Consider the following 18,856-nt stretch of genomic DNA (forward strand, 5'->3'; position numbering starts at 1 on the left):
ACCGTATACAAGGGATCACGACGAGGCGCGCAGCTCCCGACACGCGCCGCGCAGAAGTGATCCCGCCACCAGAATCCTCGGTCTTCAGGGAAAGTAGAAGGGAAACACGTAGCCAAGCGCTCAAAACGGGGAGACATGAGACGGGATAGCAACCAGGTTGAGATCCCAGGAGGGGCTGGGGGGCGGACTTGCGGGTAAAGGCGCTCCAGCCCTTTGAGAATCTAGGGACACCATTGGCGTGCGAGAAGACGAGCTGTCTTCATCCCTGGGTGAAAAGTGGAGAGGCCGCGAATGAACGCGAGAGAAGGACAGTGCCAGGCCTTCTCCCTTGAACGACCAAAGGTAATCTAGAAATCACTGGTATGGAAAACATCGGTGGGATGGAAGCGCTGTTCCGTGCACGCAGCACGGTAAAACGCTTCCATTTGGCTACGTATGTCGCCCTGTAGGATGGTTTTCTACTTCCCAGAAGGACCTGCCTCGCTGCGGGACAGAGCAATGTAATTCGGACCGAGTTAGCCACTCAGGAGCCACGCTGAGTAGGTGCAGCGACTGGAGGTCCGGGTGACAAAGGCGGGCCGGTGGTCCTGTGTGATCAGGGTCCAGGTGAAGAGGCAGGGAACCGGGTCGACTACCGACAGGTCCAGCAACAGAGAGTACCAATGCTGGCGGGCCATTGCCAGAGCGATCACATCAATGCGGGTCCGTCGCTGCCGCGCCGTTCAGAAGACGCTTGTGGACTAACGGGAAAGGGGGGGGACGCATAGAAGAGGTGCGTCGACCAGGGAATTAGAAAGGCTGTCCGCGTATCGAGCCCTCGGCTCGCGCCTGGAAAGAGCAGAAAACATCGGGCACTTTCCTGTTTCCTGCGGCGTGCAAAGGAGTCCCGTGGGATGCCCCCACTGCGAGAGAGCAAGGGCGACGTCCGGGCGAAGAGACCATTCTGGAAGCTGAAGGACCGGCTGGAGACGGTCCGCCAGGGTAATTCCGAGCCCTGGGCAAGGTAGGAAGCAATCAGTGAACCGAGTGTGGCTATGCAAATCCCACACGTATCGTTGCTTCTCGAGAAGAAGAGGAGGATTTCGTTCGCCTTGCTTGTTCACAGTAGTAAACTGCCGTCGTGTTGTCGTGATAAAGACTGAGACACAGCGCCCTGGACTCTGACGACGAAACGCGAGACAAGCCAGGTGGACCGCTCTGCAACGTCCCGGACGTTTTGATATGCAGGCAGCTCGGGAGGAGACCAGCCCCTTGGGTCCGGAGGGTCTAGGTGAGCCCCCCATCCCAAATCTGACGCGTTCCGTCCTTACAGGGACACGACGAGGGCTGGGCTGATGAAATGGAAGCCCCCGCACATCGACGGACTGATCTAGCCACCATTGGAGAGAGAGAGAGGACGACTTGTGAATTGTGACCCACCGGTCCAACGTGCGTCTGGACGACCGAACGGAGCGGGGGATGAGCCCGGATTGTAGGGGCGGAGGCAGAGTCGGGCGTGGCGCTGTGACGAAAGTGCCTGGCTGCCATGTGCCCCAACAGCATCACGGCAGTGCGCAGGGAGGTCAGCAGGTGCTGACGTAGGCCCGCGAGATAGGTTCGACAGCGTCTGGACCATGCTGGAGGAAGACCGGCCCGGGCTATAGTAGAGTACCACGAACGGCTCGATAAACTCTTATCTCTGATAGGGATAGAGGGACTTCTCCGCTTGGTAGTAGCCCGAGGCCGGCGAAAAGGGGTGACCACTTGGATGGTGTCCTGGACTCGATCCTGTGAAGGCCCCCGATAAGCCAGTCACGAGGTAGGGGAACACGTGTACCCGACTCCGACGGCGAAAAGGCGAACACTCGGCCATGCATTGTGTGAAACATCTCTCCGGCGGCGTGGAGAGTCGCGAACGAAGGACGTGAATTGATAGTGCTGCCGCCAACAATGAGCGGAGGAATCTTCATGGGGCGGAAAGATGGAGATATGGAAAATCAGGGTCCTGAATGCGAGGGCGTCGTACCAGCTCCGGGTATCCCAGGAGAATGTACTATGCGTCCCCCAAGGAAACCATGCGGACTTCAACTTCAGTAGTTTTATCTGTTGTGAGTCCGGCGAGATCAGGACTGGTTGGAGACCTCCCTTGGCTTGGGATCAGAAAATAACGGGAGTAGAACCCCTTCCCTCCCTCGTCCCCGCACCTCCTCCACGGCCCCCGTTGTCGCGGAGGTTCGAACCTCTTGTAGGCGGATTTGCTCGTGAGAGGGGTCCCTCTGAAGAGGGACGAGGAGGGGGGCACGAGAAGGGCGGGCTACGAAGCAAACTGCAGGTGTACCAAGCCGCAGCATGCGGAGGACTCCACGGTCCGTAGTAAGCTGGCGCCACGCCGGGAGGAAAGAACGAGAGATGGTTGGAAAGGGAGGAGATGGATCCATGGAAAACAACTGGTACAGCGCCCCCGGGCGCCACTTCAAAGGACGGCTTCGGACGCGGAGGCGATGGCCTGGAGGGACCTTGAGTTTGCCCTGTGGGTTGCCAAGTGTCGCGCCTGCCACCTATCTGTTACGTCTCCTGGCAAAGTCCTAGCTTTGCCTGGCTGCGGGAAGGGCCTCCGCTTTGTTGGCGGCTCTGAACGGACACTGTACGGCTCCGGATCGATAGCATTAGAGACGTGGCATCCCAAGGGCATGCATAAAATCTCGTTTGTCCTTAAGACTCTGCGAGCGCGGGGCTGTCTTTTCAGAAAATAGGCCCTGGCCTCCAAACGGAAGGTCCTGTATGTGTCTGGAGTTCCCGGAGGGAGACCGAGACCTGTAGCCAGGAGATGCGGGCCATAGTGACTACCGGAGGCGATGGTCCTAGCGGCTGAGCCAGTGCCGTCCAAAGACGCCTGCAGCGAAGTGCGGCGCAAGCGCCTTCTGCCTTCGTCCAGGAGGGCGGTGACTCTTGTCGAGCGTTTTTGGGAGAAGCTCCCTAAATTTAACAGCCGGCCTCCCAGGTATTATAATGCGTAGCGGCTGAGAGGGCTTGTTGGTTCAAACCCGCATTGCTGCAACGCTCCGGCGGATAGACCTTACGGCGAGGCAGGTCATACGCCGGCGCCTCCCGAGACTTCAGGCCGGAGCTTCTTGTCCTGCCATTCCCTCTCGTTCACGAGATTGAACGACGAGGGAACATGGGGGCTGGATGGACACGTATAGATACTCATTATCCCTTCGAGGGAACATATACTTGCGCTCCAACCCCGAGCAGCGGGGGAATGGAGGCCGAGACTGCCCAGATGGTGTGGCGTTCGCTTGTTGGTTTTTACTGAAGGGCCTGGGCGACCGGCGTAGTGGGCGCATCTGCCAAGAGTATCGTGACGACCAGGTCTGCAACCTCGGAGACCTCCTCAGCTGGATGCTCATGGTTTTGTGTGCAACGCGTCTGAGGAGGTCCTGGTGAGCCCTGAGGTCCTAGCGGGGGACCGGTGGTCGTCGTCCCGCCCCGCTTCATCCGGCTGAGGAGACGAGGCGGAGACCACTCAAAGTGGTCAGGTGGCAGCTCAGGAGGACAGGCGTCTCTGCACCTGCGGGGGGTCAAGTCTCAGGCGGGTACGGGAGACTTGTTCCTCTGCAGGGATGGCGTGGGCGAGAAACCGTAGCCTGTGGAGCCCTACACTTCTGAACCAGGCGACGTGGTGGAGTTGCTGAGACCCCTGGGCTTGTTGGTATTGCCCAGGGCGTCCAGAGCCCCACTGCTGCAGGACCATGTTCCTGGGAACCGCCTAGGAAGAGGGCGGCGACCTGTCAAAGTCCAGGTAGACGCTATCCGTCCTCGAAGAGACTGAACCCTGCCGAGAGGGCCACGGGGGACGGAACGCGGTAGTGGCGAATCCAGCGCCCTCGACAGCGACGGCCTCCTCTGTGGCCGGGAGCGGTGCCGTGAGCCATTACCGTGCCGAGATCTGGACCGGGACCTGCCACCCAAGCGCTGGGTGCAGGAGGTCGAACCGGATCTGGAACCTTCCCGTGCCGTGAACCGGCTCCTTCGAGTCACGTGCCTGTAGGGTAGGCTGAGCTGGAGCGTGCCAGGAGTACCGGGACCGGACGTGAAGAATGATCAGCGCCGCGAGTACGACGGTGGCCGCGAGGAGAGCGGTGCCGGGACTGCGAGCGGACGCCTCGAACCACGACCTCCCTGCCTGGAACGGATCGGGCCGTAACCTGGATCGGTTGGCCGGGAGCGTGATCAACTGCTGGACCGGAGAATCTGGGGACGGTACTCTCATCCGGCCGCCGGGGCGCGCGTCGGCTTGCCCTTGGAACGTACAACCGCACCGGCGGTGCTGGGCAGCCCTGACGGGGGCTCCAGTCAAGGCGATAAGGTCCCTGCCGACGAAATGTCTCGGCGTGGACGAGACTACGAGCTCAACCCAGATCTTTGGCGGGGGAGCTAAGAGGGATCGGATCGACGACCTGCCCAGCCCGGAGTCAACGAAGCCCAATGGCCGGCGGCGCGGCCGCCGTCGCCATCGGTGCTCCTTCCGGGGCTGCCTTAACCGGGTAGAGGATGAGGAGGAACCTCTTCCCAGGAGCCGTGCCGCGCAGGGCTGGTGCCGTTGCGCTTTCGCGTGCCGGAGGGATCCGGTGCCGGCAGCCGCGACTCGTGCCGACGGCGCGGGTGAAGTGCCTGCTTCCATTAAGAGCGTCCGGGAGCCGTTGGTCTCGCTCCTCTTAGTTCGCGCCGGAAGGTTGCAGATGCGGCACTTCTCTGGAGGCTGTGAGATTCCCCCAGGCACTTTAATGCAGCGCGTGGGGATCACTGGTGGCATCAGCTTTTTACCAGCGAGCCGCTTTGAAGCCGGCGAACCAGCTCGCCGGGCCGGGCGCGGAGAGGCTAGAGCCCGCGAAACCCGCTAACTAACTACTATATATACACAACAAACTGAACTACTAAGCTACAACTATATAATACTAAGTAAACTACAAATAACTGTAAATATAAACGATAACAAGAGAAGCTAGGGACGTGGAGGTTCAGCTATGCCGGCTCCACAGTTCCAACGACCGACACGCGTTAAGAAGGGAACTGAGAGCGGGCGGGCCGGCGGGGTATATATCACCCGCCATGGCGGCGCCACTCTAGGGGGCGACCTGCCGGCCCACTGGAGTTGCTAGGGTAAAAGTTCTCCGACGAACGTGCACGCGCGGCGCATACACCTACTGGAATGGATATGAGCAAGCACTCGAAGAAGAACCTGCTTTCTCCAGTCGTTGACTCTTGATTTATCTTCATTTGATTTCATCTTGTATATCTTACCTCATTGAGGTCAGTGATGGGAGGAGAGAGGATGCATACAAGGAGACGTGTTATTTCTTAAATCCTTTATTGAGGGACACTGCTTCTGTAAAGATTTACATGGTTGTTCGGTAACAAACAGCAAACAAGTAATTTAGTATTTTTAACTTTCTCTGAAGAGGGACAATGGTGGATTTGTGATGTTGCTTGTAGCTCTGTTTATAGAGCATGAACGTCATTTCAAACATTACTTTTTAAATGCATGCAAATATGAGCTGAAAAAGAAACCAAAACAGCCACCTCTCTACTTTTTTCAAGACTGTCAAATGTTATAGTTAACACGTCCCATTTCATTTTTAGGGCCAAATTCTAGCTGATGCAAACTGGCATAGCTCCCTCTGACCCTTCATGTTCATTGCACAGATGAGGTTTACCAGCCCAAAGAAAACAAAAGATACATTTCCCATGTATCCACCAGCTGCACAATATGAAGAACTCAAAGAAGTAATGGGATATTTCAGGGGTAGGCAACCTATGGCACAGGTGCCGAAAGCAGCACGCGAGCTGATTTTCAGTGGCACTCACACTGCCCAGGTCCTGGCCACCAGTCCAAGGGGCTCTGCATTTTAATTTAATTTTAAATGAAGTTTATTAAACATTATGAAACCCTATTTACTTTACACACAACCTTAGTTTAGTTATATATATTATAAACTTATAGAAAGAGACCTTCTAAAAAGGTTAAAATGTATTATTGGCATGCGAAAACTTTAATTAGAGTGAATAAATGAAGACTTGGCACACCACTTCTGAAAGGTTGCCGATCTCTGGGATATTTTATTACTCAAATACAAACTGGAGATTATTCAACAGAAGAAGTCAGGTTAGGTAAGGATTTCCTTCTGCTGCATAACATATACATCAAACACAAAAAAGAAATGATATTCAATGTGATACCAAACAAAGCAGAACAGAAGAAATTGTGAAAAGCAAAAGATAGGAGATGAACATTGAGAACACAGAGAAAGAATATTGTAAAAAAAAAATAACCTGGTACCACTGTCAGTAACACATTTGGTATTTTTCAAATCTATTTATCATCATGTGGATAAATTTGGAGGATTAGTGGTAAAAGGAAAACAATGTATAAGGCTACGAAAATTCCAGGGGAGAGAGATAAAGAATACAGACCAACAAAAAAAAAAAAAAAAAAAAAAAAAAAAAAAAAAAAAAACAAAAAAAAAAAAAAAAAAAAAAAAAAAAAAGAGAGAGTAAATAAATACTACAGATACAATTTTTCCTAAGTACAATATATACATGAAATAAAAGTGGCTAAATGAGGGAAATTAATTATTTAAATATAAAAGGGTCTTTATGTTCTGTCCTTAGTGTTCTCTGAGTGCATGCACGCACACACACAAACACTGATGAGAATTACATGCATGACATGAAAAGAAAATTGAGCATTAAAATTTAACAGGACCCAGCAAACAGGGAAGAAGATAGTATGACCACTAAGGATTACTGTAGAAGACAAGTTGATATCAATTACCTCTTTATTCACAAATGAGAAGGTAAGACTCCATTGGCTAGGGTCAAGTTTCACCAATGGGGCAGAGAGAAATGTGAGAAAGGTTTGACACTGCATTGGAGCAGATAGGCAAAAAGTGAATAAACGTTGGCTGAGTAGCAAGCGAAATCTCAAGGTACAAAAGGAGTAACAGCTTTAGAGATAATAATTAATTCTCCAGTGTGAGGATCACACCAAAGGACTGAATCGTGAATAATTTGTTCCAGTTATCTGTAAAATAACATAGAAGAATCTATAAAAGCAGCAGAGAATCCTGTGGCACCTTATAGACTAACAGACGTTTTGGAGCGTGAGCTTTCGTGGGTGAATACCCACTTTGTCAGACGCAGGTAGTGGAAATTTCCAGGGGCAGGTATATATATGCTACCAAGCAAGCTATAGATAACGAGGTTAGTTCAATCAGGGAGGATGAGGCCCTGTTCTAGCAGTTGAGGTGTGAAAACCAAGGGAGGAGAAACTGGTTCTGTAATTGGCAAGCCATTCACAGTCTTTGTTTAGTCCTGAGCTGATGGTGTCAAATTTGCAGATGAACTGAAGCTCAGCAGTTTCTCTTTGAAGTCTGGTCCTGAAGTTTTTTTGCTGATCTTCGGCCACCCGGTCGCCGCCGGCATTTAGGTGGAGGGATTTGGAGCGGGGGGGCATGGGGAGGGCCGCCTGAAGCAAGAAAGGGAGGGAGCACACAGGGAAACTCCCCACCCCAGCTCACCCCTGCTCCGCCTCCTCCCTGAGTACGCCATCACTGCTTCAATTCTCCTGCCTCACTGGCTTGCAGTGCCAATCAGCTTAGGAGAGGGAGAGCTGCCATGCGGGGGGTGGGGGTCGCCTCAGGGCAGAGGTGGGGTGGGGAGGTGCCTCATGCCGGATGGAGGGGGGTGGGAAGCTGCCGCAGGGCTTGGGGACAAGGAGGGCGCGAAACATCCTTGCACCGATCCTGGCTGTGAAATACTTTCAACATGGTAAGTGGTAAATACCCTATGATTTGCATCAATGAAAATGGAGGTAGACTAAATAAGCAAGATTATTCTTACTATTAATGATATGAATTCCAATATGCATTAAGTTCACCTGTCAACAATGAATTCCATCTGCCATTATGCTGCCCTTTTACCTAGCTTTGTTAGGTCCCTATGAAGTTCTCACAATTTTCTCAGCATCTGCAAACTTTGCTACCATTATTCTTTTCCGGATCATTAATACTTTAAACAAAAACAGTCCTAACATCAAACCTTGAGTTTCTCACTGTCGCCGTGCTGAAAAAAAACTGTTTAATTTCCTTTGCAGAAGTCTTTCTGGCTTATTCATGTTATTATGCCAATCTAATTGTTTAGACATTCCATTTTTAAATATAGTTTCAACCCATTTTCCTGGTACTGAAATAAGGTGTGCCAGTACGTAATTCCAGGGATTTACTCCTGTGTTTTTTCAAAATGTAGGTATTATATTTGCTACCCTCTAGCCCTCTGATATAATAGCCAATTTTAATGTTAGGTTGCTGAATGAGTAATGCTATTGGATTTAAAAATCTCCATATGAAGAACTGAATAATTCTTTCATTAATTTATTTTTAATTTCTCTTCTAAAGTATCTGTCTATACAATTTTCATTGCTTGGTAATAGTGTATTCCAATTCACATACAGGGATAGAAGTTTTCTGAAACGGACTAAACTACAGTTTTAAGAGGACATACTAAACTCTATGAATATGATTCACAGAATAACCTCTGCAAACAAGGAAATAATGCAAAAAATAGTTTTACTGTTATCACAAAACTATTAGAAAGTATTTTTTTAAATTTCTCTCTGGCTGAAAACATCCATGTTAGGTGCTTTATCATAAGAAAAGTTTTTATGGCTAGAATGGATTGTTAGAATAGTGTGACAGGCATAGTTTCACAACCATGAAGATCTTGCTGCGGAATATAAAAAAACAAAACCAAATTAAACTACAAAAGGCATTTGTGGAAAAAGCACAAATATTCCCTAAATCGTCCAGTCACATGGTCTGTATATCATAAAGTGGCAGAAAAAAATTCTCTTGATTTGTAGCTGTGTTCCAAAAGACAACATAAAAAAGGCTTTTAAGTACATCTAGAACTGGGATATTTCATCTTGCAAATTATTGTTTATATCATACCAAAATTGTTCCAGACACTTTAGAGACAGGTGAGTAGACAAGGTCCCTATGCAAAAGGATGTACAATGTTAATAGACATAGATACAGGGATAGAATATATCACAAAGCAAATGATTCAGCAGTGAAGTTCAGCACACACATTTTGTTAGTTCCAAGAGCTGTTTACATAGTATTTAATATTTTAGTAATATTTGTTGGGCCACATTCACTGTCAGTAAGAAACTGAGCTACCGTCTCCTACCTAGCCTTCACTAATGGGTTTCTTCTGGAGATACTGGCTAAAAACATGCACCCCACCAAGAGGAGAATGCCCTGACTGGTTCAGCTGACCTGCTAGAGTTTGCAAGCTATTCCTCTTCTGCTAGTAAAGGTGAATCAAGCAAGTTATTCATAAACGTTCTTAGAGGGGAGGAATAGAGCTTGTAGGTCTGTTGGGAACAGTGTTTTGGGGAAGAACTTAAAGAAGCACAAGTTAGACAGGAACATGGTAAACTAGGAAAGAAAAGGAATATTTTAATAGTGCTGTACTTTGGGTCTGATTAGCTCAATCCTTCGGAGTTCAAGGTACAGTCATTTCAAAACAAATATAAATAAGCACACAAACATCACTTTTAAAAAATGCTATATGTATTTACTTTCATGGTTTGCTGACAAATACATTTAGATAAGGCTGCAGGTATAGGAGCACCAATGGCCATCAAGTGTTTTTAATTGTATTGCTGTGTAGCAGCAAAGATGCATGTGGTATCTAACTAAAGGTTCGTCTTCACTACTGGGAGATCATTCCTGTTGCAATTGATGCAGTGGGTGTCGATTTAGTGGGTCTAGTGAAGACCTGGTAAATCGACAGCAGAGCGTTCTCTGGTCGACTCCGGTATTCCAGCTCCCTGAGAAGAGTAATGTAAGTTGACCGGAGAGCATCTCTGATCGACGCAGCACAGTGAAGACACTGTGGTAAGTCGGCCTAAACTACGCCGATTTCAGTTATGTTATTCACATAGCTGGAGTAGCATAACTTAGGTTGATTTACCCGGGTAGTGTAGACAAGGCCTAACTCAGCAGAAAGGAGATATAAAAACAGGCAAGGCAAGACCACAGGAAACACAAGGCTCCCGGAGTATCATCTCATTTGGGGTTTATCTCTTGACATGGTCCATGATTTTCAAAACCTTGAATAATATTGGCTGTAGCTATCTGAAAGATTACATTCCCTGTGATGACTGCATGACAGATTTGTTCCATTGCAAAAATAAAGCTGTCAATGAACAGAGAAGGCTTATATCAGTCAGATGTATCTTCCACAAGAGCTAACCCAAGGCAGTGGAACTCAGTGCTTGTTGCTATAAGAATGTTCACCACCATGACCATGTTAAGAAATAAATGAAAAACCATTTTCCCACAAAAATAGTCTTCATCACATCACCATCCTTATACTTTATTTTTAAAAATAACTAAGCTAGTTCCTGTTGGTAGGGCTAGAAAGGAAAGTGGGTGAATTTTTTTTTTCTTGTGAAAGGTGCTAAGATATCACAGTGATGGAAGACAACATACAAAAAAAGCCAACCGAGTGCTAGTTATATATAGTCACAGAGCACACAAGATCCAAGACTAACACACAAAATGCCATGCTTTTGCAAAATGTAGCCAGATTCTAAGACATGTTGCAGATGTTTTTGAGATGATGGCAGAGAAGTATTAAATCAAAAACACCGGAGAAGAGAACAAGCCAAGCTCTCGCCTCTGACTGTTCTTGAATCAAATTCCAGTTCCATTCAATATCACTTCTTGTTAAAGGACAGAATGGATGTAACATTATGGTCTACTGAAATATCCTACAACAATAAAAAAACTCATTATCTCACTTGTGCTGAGGGAGTGAGCAAAAGTAAAATGAAATAAAAGGCAGAATGTCAGAAGAGTTTCAACTTTATTTCTTCTTGTTTGATGGAAATGCTGCTGATGAGATTTTACCGCATTTAACTTGCGGGGAGAAGTTTACAAAGTAGGAAGAAGAAAATACGTTCTCAGATCATCAGGATATCTTTCTCTTGACATGGTAGGAAGTCTTTTTCCATTTATGTATCATTTATAATGATTTGCCAATGAATATTAAGAAAGAACAAATGTAATAAAATTAATTATCTTTACTGAAATACTATGTAGGCATGTTAATGAGACTTAAAATCTTTTAGTTTGAGACACCAAACGTTTTTTATATTTGCCAATATACAGTAATCAAAGATTTTAAGCATGTAATTTAGATTAGTATGCATCCTTCCATGTTTTGAAGGGGGCTTCGAAAGAGGATGGAGATAGGCTCTTCTCAATGGGGCAGATGACAGAACAAGGAGTAATGGTCTCAAGTTGCAATGGGGGTGGGTCTAGGTTGGATATTAGGAAAAAACTATTTCACAAGGAGGGTGGTTGGACCAGATGACCTCCTGAGATCTCTTCCAACCATAATCTCCTATGATTCTGTTTTGGGTAGTAGGTAGCAGCAGTTTAGGCTGCTCTACTTCAGGGTATGGTCATCCCTGGCTATGTGCGCCTCCGGCTGGTAGTACCTGATTAGGGCTTCTGCTCAGGGTAACAAGTGAAGGCCAATGACAAACTCAGCAGATGAGGGCCAAGTTCCCCAAAGGTAGTGAAGGTGAATGAGCCATGACTATGGATGTGTGGATCGCATAGTGTAGAAGAACCAGATATTCATAATGGTTGTTCATGCCCCCCAGGAACCAATGGCATCTGAGGGACTAGTTCCTAGGAAGTGGGATGGTGTCCCACACATACGAAATCCCTCTTTGTCTCCCCACCTCAACAAGACAGTGTGAAATGAAGGGGGAAAAAAGCCATGACAGACTGTGACAATAGCACCAGTATTAAAGTCCATGCTATTACTGACTGTGGAAGGAGAGGCGTGCTTTGCATGCATAGGACAAATGCAACCCAAACCTCTCATAGGGAAGGCGGAGCCCCAATGACCCCTACTTCCTGGAAGTCCAAACCAGATTTGAGAAACATTTTCACCACATGGAACATATTAACCCTGAATGGCACTGGGTACATGACAGTTCATCAAAGAATTTATCTGTTAAAAGATTGTAATCGTCAGCATCAAAGAGCCTTGTCTACCAGAAAGCAATCAAGTTACTGTAAAAGGAGCAACCACTCTCCATGCTGGTTGTCCACATCCAGCTCCGGTATGGCACTTATTATTAGACAACAGCTAGTATAGACTTTAAACACATGGAACCCCATGTCTCCAGGCTTACTCTTTGTTTGGCTCCAACATCTTTGTGGACACTTATCTGTCATTATGGCCTATAAGCCAATAGAAAATGCATCATCTGTGGAAAAGGACACATTCTGCCACCAGCTAGCAGCAAGTTCCATGGGTAGTGCTGACAAGTCCATGGGCAAGTTCCATGAGTACCATGGGTAGTGCTGACAAGTTCATCTACTTAGGCTGCAAGAAGAGTTTAAACGGTCACAGCAAACCAGTCACTCATTGAATAATAGGTCTCACTGTTTCCTTTCTGAAGTCTATGTTTATGGAAGGAAAAACATTTGTGCTGAGACAAAGTTCAGGATCTATCAAACCCGTACTACCCGTATTGCTATAAAGGTCAGAAACCTGGACCCTCTTCCAAGCAAACTTGGAGCAGTTAGAGACATTCCATATTCACTGTCAGTGCCAAATCCCAAATGTTCTGACTTTGTGCAAAATGTCATAATCCTCAGAGCTCTGACCTTCTTTCAGGTGCTCATTCTATTCAGAAAAGTGTTACTGCACACTATTCTGCCATGTCACCAGAATGGCCAAAAACAATCCGGCCCACCATGCCTCAAACCTCCGACTCTACTTGATGCCTACTGTATGGGTACCCTAGCAATTCCTCCATACACAGGATTGAGCCAGATCTGCGAACTTCACTACACAATGCCCAGTGCTGCCTTCAACCATGGTCACTCTGGCTGGTACAATGGTCTCAGTAAACAATGCGTGTTGACTCAACTTTCATGTTATTAAAGTAAAAAAAAAATCTGAAAATCAATTGAGTGTATGCACACAATGTCTGTTGAAAAACGTGACAGCTGTGAACTAAGAACGGCCCGTACCAGGTCGACCAAGGTCTATTACTGACCGTATCTGTCTACCGACAGTGGCAATGACAGGTGCCCCAGAGGGAGTGAGCTAACAGGCAATGATCAAGTGATCTCTCTCCTGCCATCCATCTCATCCTCTGATGAACAGAGCTAGGGACACCATTCTTTACCCTTCTTACTAATAGCCATTTATGGACTTAGCCACCACGAATTTATCCAGTTCCCTTTTAAACATTGTTATTAGTCCAGCCTTCACACCTCCTCAGGTAAGGAGTTCACAACTTGACTGTGCGCTGTGTGAACAAGAACTCTTTATTTGTTTAAACTGCTACCTATTCATTTCATTTGGTGACTCCTAGTTCTTGTATTATGGGAATAAGTAAATAACTTTTCTTTATCCACTTTCTCCATTCACTCATTGATTTTATATACCTCTATCATATCTCCCCTTAGTCTCCTCTTTTAAAATTGAAGAGGCCTAGCCTCTTTAATCTTTTCTCATATGGGGCCCTCTCAAACCCCTAATCATTTTAGTTGCCCTTTTCTGAACCTTTTCTAGTGCTAGAATATCTTTTTTGAGGTGAGAAACCACATTGTACACAGTATTCGAGATGTGGCGTACCATGGATTTATATAAGGGCAATAAGATATTCTCTGTCTTATTCTCTATCCCTTTTTTAATGATTCCTAACATACTGTTTGCTTTTTTGACCGCCTCTGCACACTGCGTGGACATCTTCAGAGAACTATCACGATGACTCCAAGATCTTTTTCCTGACTCACTGTAGCTAAATTAGCCCCATCATATGTATGTATAGTTGGGTTATTTTTTTCCAGTGTGCATTACTTTACATTTATCCACATTAAATTTCATTTGTCATTTTGTTGCCAATCACTTAGCTTTGTGAGATCTTTTTGAAGTTCTTCACAATCTTGTTTGTCTAACTATCTTGAGTAGTTTAGTTCATCTGCAAACTTTGCCACCTCACTGTTTACCCCTTTCCCAGATCATTTAGAATAAATTGAATAGAATTGGTCTAGGACTGACCCTTGGGAACACCACTAGTTACACCTCTCCATTCTGAGAATTTACCATTAATTCCTACCCTTTGTTCCCTGTCTTTAACCAGTTCTCAATCCAAGAAGGACCTTCCCTTTTATCCCATGACAGCTTAATTTATGTAAGAGCCTTTGGTGAGAGACCTTGTCAAAGACTTTCTGGAAATCTAAGTACACTATGTCCACTGGATCCCCTTTCCACATGTTTGTTGACCCCTTCAAAGAACTCTTAATAGATTAGTAAGCACGATTTCCTTACAGAAACCATGTTGACTATTGCTCAACAGTTTATGTTTTTCTATGTGTCTGACAATTTTATTCTTAACTATTGTTTCGACTAATTTGTCCGGTACCGACGTTAGACTTACCGGTCTGTAATTGCCGGGATCACCTCTAGAGCCCTTTTTAAATGTGCTATGTTCACATTTCAGTGAAGATTTCACAGTAAAAAAGGTGCTTCTACAATTATTTCTAGCAGGTATGTTCTTAACCACCCACTCTTGTATATTTAGAAGCCTTCATATATATGCAGCACTAGTTATTTTTCCCTGTCCCAAAGGTGGGGGAAAATTCTACCTATTAGAGTTTGTGTATTCAGATCTGAAGTATTTGTGGTTTTAGTTTATATAGTATGTGAAGTTTCTTATGGAATGTTTTGACAGAGTGATTTATCCATTATAATGAATAAGGGTATTGCTTATCTGTGCAGTAGAGACAGCTTGTTTGAGAGTTGGTCTGAGATGTGGAATGAACTTCCACAGGAACTAAGGACCATCATAAACCTCATCATCTTCTACTCCAGGTGCATTATCTTTCCTGGGCCCACTACAAAGAAATTCAGTCACTCACAAACACGTCCTTTGACCTGTAAAGTGCAGCACAGCTGCTAAGACAATGGGTCAGTTACTTTTTTACATGTATCCAAACATCACTGTCTTTTTACTCATAGAATCACAGAATCAGGCTTGGTCCTGCTCCCATAGATATCAATGGCAAAATATTCATTAACATCAAGAACAGCAGGATCAAGCCAATGTTTTGAACTTTTAAAAATACCCGGTACCCATTATAATATAAAAATGGATTTAATAACATAAAAGATTACCTGTATGGATAACCATGGTATTTGGAGCGGAATATTGACAGCAGGAAGCTGAAGAAGAAAACCACCAGTCCCAGTCCTACCAGGCATATTACTGGAAAAAATATTAACTGTGTTTACTAGCATATAAAAACATGGAAAAGATTATCATCTAGAGTCTATACTAAAAATATTATTTATGTCAATCACAAAGAAATTTGGCATAGTTCAGTATTCAAGTTTTGATATATTGCCTTATGATGTCCAGTATCTCCTAACAGGGCATCAAAACACACCTGGAAATTATTTATTTGTGGTTATTAAAAAAAAAACCTTATCAGAATAAGTGTATTATTGAGGCAAAAGGAACAATAGTTTGCAGCTTTTGGATACAAACACTTTGCTGGAGACTGTGGATATAGAAGTCTTTGTAAATTATACATTTCAGGCAATGTAATGTAAATTCCTTTGATTACCCCCCACACCAAAAAAATAAATAATCAATTAAACGAATTCAATATCCCTGTGACATCTGGGATAATTAAGAATGTTCAATATAAATTGGAATTTGAACAATCAGGGTTGTGTGGGAAAAAAAAATCACAGTATTTCTATTGAAATAAATGGGAGAAACCATTTGTTTTAGTTCATCTGTAAGAAAAGGGGCAGAGAAAGAAAGAAGAGTGAGATTGAACAAATACCTTATTAAACTCAAGGCAGGTCTAAACTACAAATTTGCATTGGTGCAGCTGCACCTCTGTAGCGCATCTGAAGAAGCTGCTCTAAGCTGTCGGGAGAGAACTGAAGTCAAAGGGCATTTTGCCAATGACTTCCATAGGAGTAGGATCAAATTCTAAATGCCGTAAGTGGTCACATTGTGGGGGTCTGGCAAGGGGCCGGCTCAGCTGCAGGAATGCCTGAAGGAATTCTTCCTGACTCAACATTTACATGAGAAACTGAAAAAAAATGAGGGCTTGATATTGAAAGGCGGTGATCACCAAAAACTGAAGGCAGTGGGAGATGCAAACACTGAGCACTTCTCAGAGTCACGCTCTAAACATGTAGAATTTCAGTATCTCAATTAGATTATGATTGAAACTCAATGTCATATTAGGCTGTGATGCACAAAAATCGCTGTTTGAAGGACACTGAAAGACATCTACCGATATTTTCATCGATAAGAGCTGATGCAAGGACAGTATACCTGTCCCCTTCAAGTCCTCATGCCTGAGGTGGAGCTCTATGTGAGTATTGTCATTTCCACAGTTCAGTAACTTTATAAAATTAAGTCATTATCTATTAATAATACACATATCACAGGATTGCATCACAAGATAATTAGCCCATTTTTTATTAAAAAAAGAAGTTGGTAAGTGCTAGTTCAATAAATATGATGAGACTGTTAATTTAATGGACTTGACTAGCCATAATAGGAATCTTAACATTTTCCAAAAAAACACTTTAGCAATTATGCTATAATAAATATATAGTTTGGTATGTTACAATTGACATATCAGCTCTTTAAATGGCAGATGACAGCTGGCAACTTTCATAATTTCCTCTTTTCCTTTTAAACCAGAAAACAAAATGTGTTAGGACATTTTCAGACACTGCTTCTCCCCATCACTTAAGGGCCAGGTTTTGCCATCCTTATCAGATTGAGTAAAACTTTACTCTCTGAGCATTAACATTTATTTCTGTGGAAATGCTTGTAAAATAAGGTACTATTCATCATGAGTAAGAAAGGCTGAATCTGGAACTACTGTAATACAGACTCACAAATCCAAGAAATACGTTCAGAGAGATACAGTCAAATTTAAATCAAGCAATTGTCTATTTTGACACTGATGGTAAGTTAGGGACTGAGGACAAATTTTTCAAAATTATCTTAGCAGCCTACGTCCAATTGAAGGAGACCTGAGAATCACTGTAGATAGCTTGATGAAAGGGGAGGATAGTGCAAAGATCTCCCTTTTTACTGGGGGATGAGGAAATACCTTGAATAAAACCATCTTCCCCTTTCCTGTGAGAGAACCTCTTCTATGGAGCCAAGAGCTAAGATGACTGAACCTTCTGGTGTAGAGTGCTCTCATGAGATGGGTCCCTGAATAGAGATAGGGAGAGTTGGTGGGTAGGTGGGCAGGAGAGGAAGTCAAGTGTGTAGCCCATCTCTACAATGTTCAATACATACTCGTTTGAAGTGATCAGAAATGGCGCAAATGAGACAGATGTATGCCATACAGAGGAGATGATCAAGGCTGGGTAGTGAGTGGCATGCTGTCTTTGGGAGTGGAATCAAATCTGCTGCCTGGTTGCAGAGAATGAAGGACAGTGGGATGTAGCGGCCACTCCTGAGGGCCTTCTCCCAGAAGTCTTCTGCCTCTTTCTGGCATACTGTTGTGGTCTATAGTAGAGGGCCTGCTTACATGCTGAGACCTGAAGTGCTGTCTGAGGTGATGGCTGGGGTGCAGCACCCCAGGGACTTGAGTGTGGCCTTATAGTTCTTCAGTGATTTCGTGGCCTCATCCATCTTATCATGAAACAAAGAGCAACCTTCAAAGTGCAGGTACTCAACTGTGGTTAGCAGATCTTGGATGCTATGTGCATAGCATCTAAAGCCTCCTGGAGGACTGTTTTAGAGACTAGTTTCCCTTTGAACACCAAAGTCTAGAACTCACTAGGAGCTTCCCAGTCTCAGGGTCCCCTAGGGACATCTGCTCTCTCCGGCAGCTGGGCTCCTACTGAGCTCTGAGGGCCAACATTTATAGTTCTAGGTCGCTGCCTGATCCTTTGAGGGGTGGGCTCAGAGCTCCCTCGCTCCACCCACTCTGGCCTCCAGCTGGGCTTTTCCCCCTCCGGGGCGGAAGGGAGCCACACCGGCTCACTGCAGTCCTCCAGAACAGCTGATGCCTAGTGCAGCAACAGGGCTTCATCTGACTAAGACAAGGAAGTTTTGGTTGGTACCTGCTGAGATTGCAGTTCATCATCTGGGACATGCAGAGGGGATGGTGCTCTCCCATCCACAGGGAAGCTGGCCTGAACCTAGAATATGCTAGGGATGGTAGGCCCAAGACAAACTGAGGCATCCGTAGAGTGCACAGCTTAAAATGAAATGGCAATGGAGGCTGGGTCATGGTTCTGGTATGGATCAATACTGGCATCACAATTTTCTTGAAGCTAAGCTCCCCTACTGGGTGGAGGTGGTGTGTGTGTGTGTGGAGGCAGTGTGTGATCCTGCTGAACCCCTGGATGTGGTTGGGGATGACTGTGGGCTGTCATCCAAGGATGACAGGTATCACTCTTCTGGGAGCAGGGGATCTCTCACTGGCATAGGCGGCATCAGCACCAAGCCTATGGATGGCCTTCTGGGCCTCTTCTGTCCTGAGGACCTCTGTTCGGCATCCAGTCGATCCCAGTATTTTTCCCACACCACAGCTAACTTAGAGGTGCCTCATTTTGAAGATGCATGGGGCACAGACCTTAAGGATCTACAGGACCTCTGATCCACTGACAATCTGGACGCCTTGGAACTAGGGTCTGAATCCATTCACATGGACTTCTTGAGAAGGGATACTCTAAAGCAAGACTCCCTCAAACACTGGTTCCATTTTGAGAAATAACT

The 18,856-nt window shown here is 45.7% G+C and overlaps 1 protein-coding gene across 2 annotated transcripts in view; it reads right to left on the reverse strand.

Annotated features, from left to right (window-relative positions):
* TUSC3 (tumor suppressor candidate 3) overlaps window positions 1-18,856 on the reverse strand; it is a 308,021-nt gene that overhangs the window by 26,296 nt on the left and 262,869 nt on the right. Inside the window, exons 9-10 of one of the 2 annotated variants that reach the window (XM_075066436.1) lie at window positions 16,738-16,801; window positions 15,259-15,349 (exon numbers count right to left, since the gene is read on the reverse strand). In XM_075066436.1, the coding sequence (XP_074922537.1) occupies window positions 15,259-15,349; window positions 16,738-16,801 (155 nt within the window). The remainder of the gene's footprint in view (window positions 1-15,258; window positions 15,350-16,737; window positions 16,802-18,856) is intronic. The other variant, XM_075066435.1, reaches the window with a different exon arrangement.

This window comes from Chelonoidis abingdonii, chromosome 5, assembly GCF_003597395.2.
Source record: "Chelonoidis abingdonii isolate Lonesome George chromosome 5, CheloAbing_2.0, whole genome shotgun sequence".
In the NCBI taxonomy this organism is placed as follows: Eukaryota; Metazoa; Chordata; order Testudines; family Testudinidae; genus Chelonoidis; species Chelonoidis abingdonii.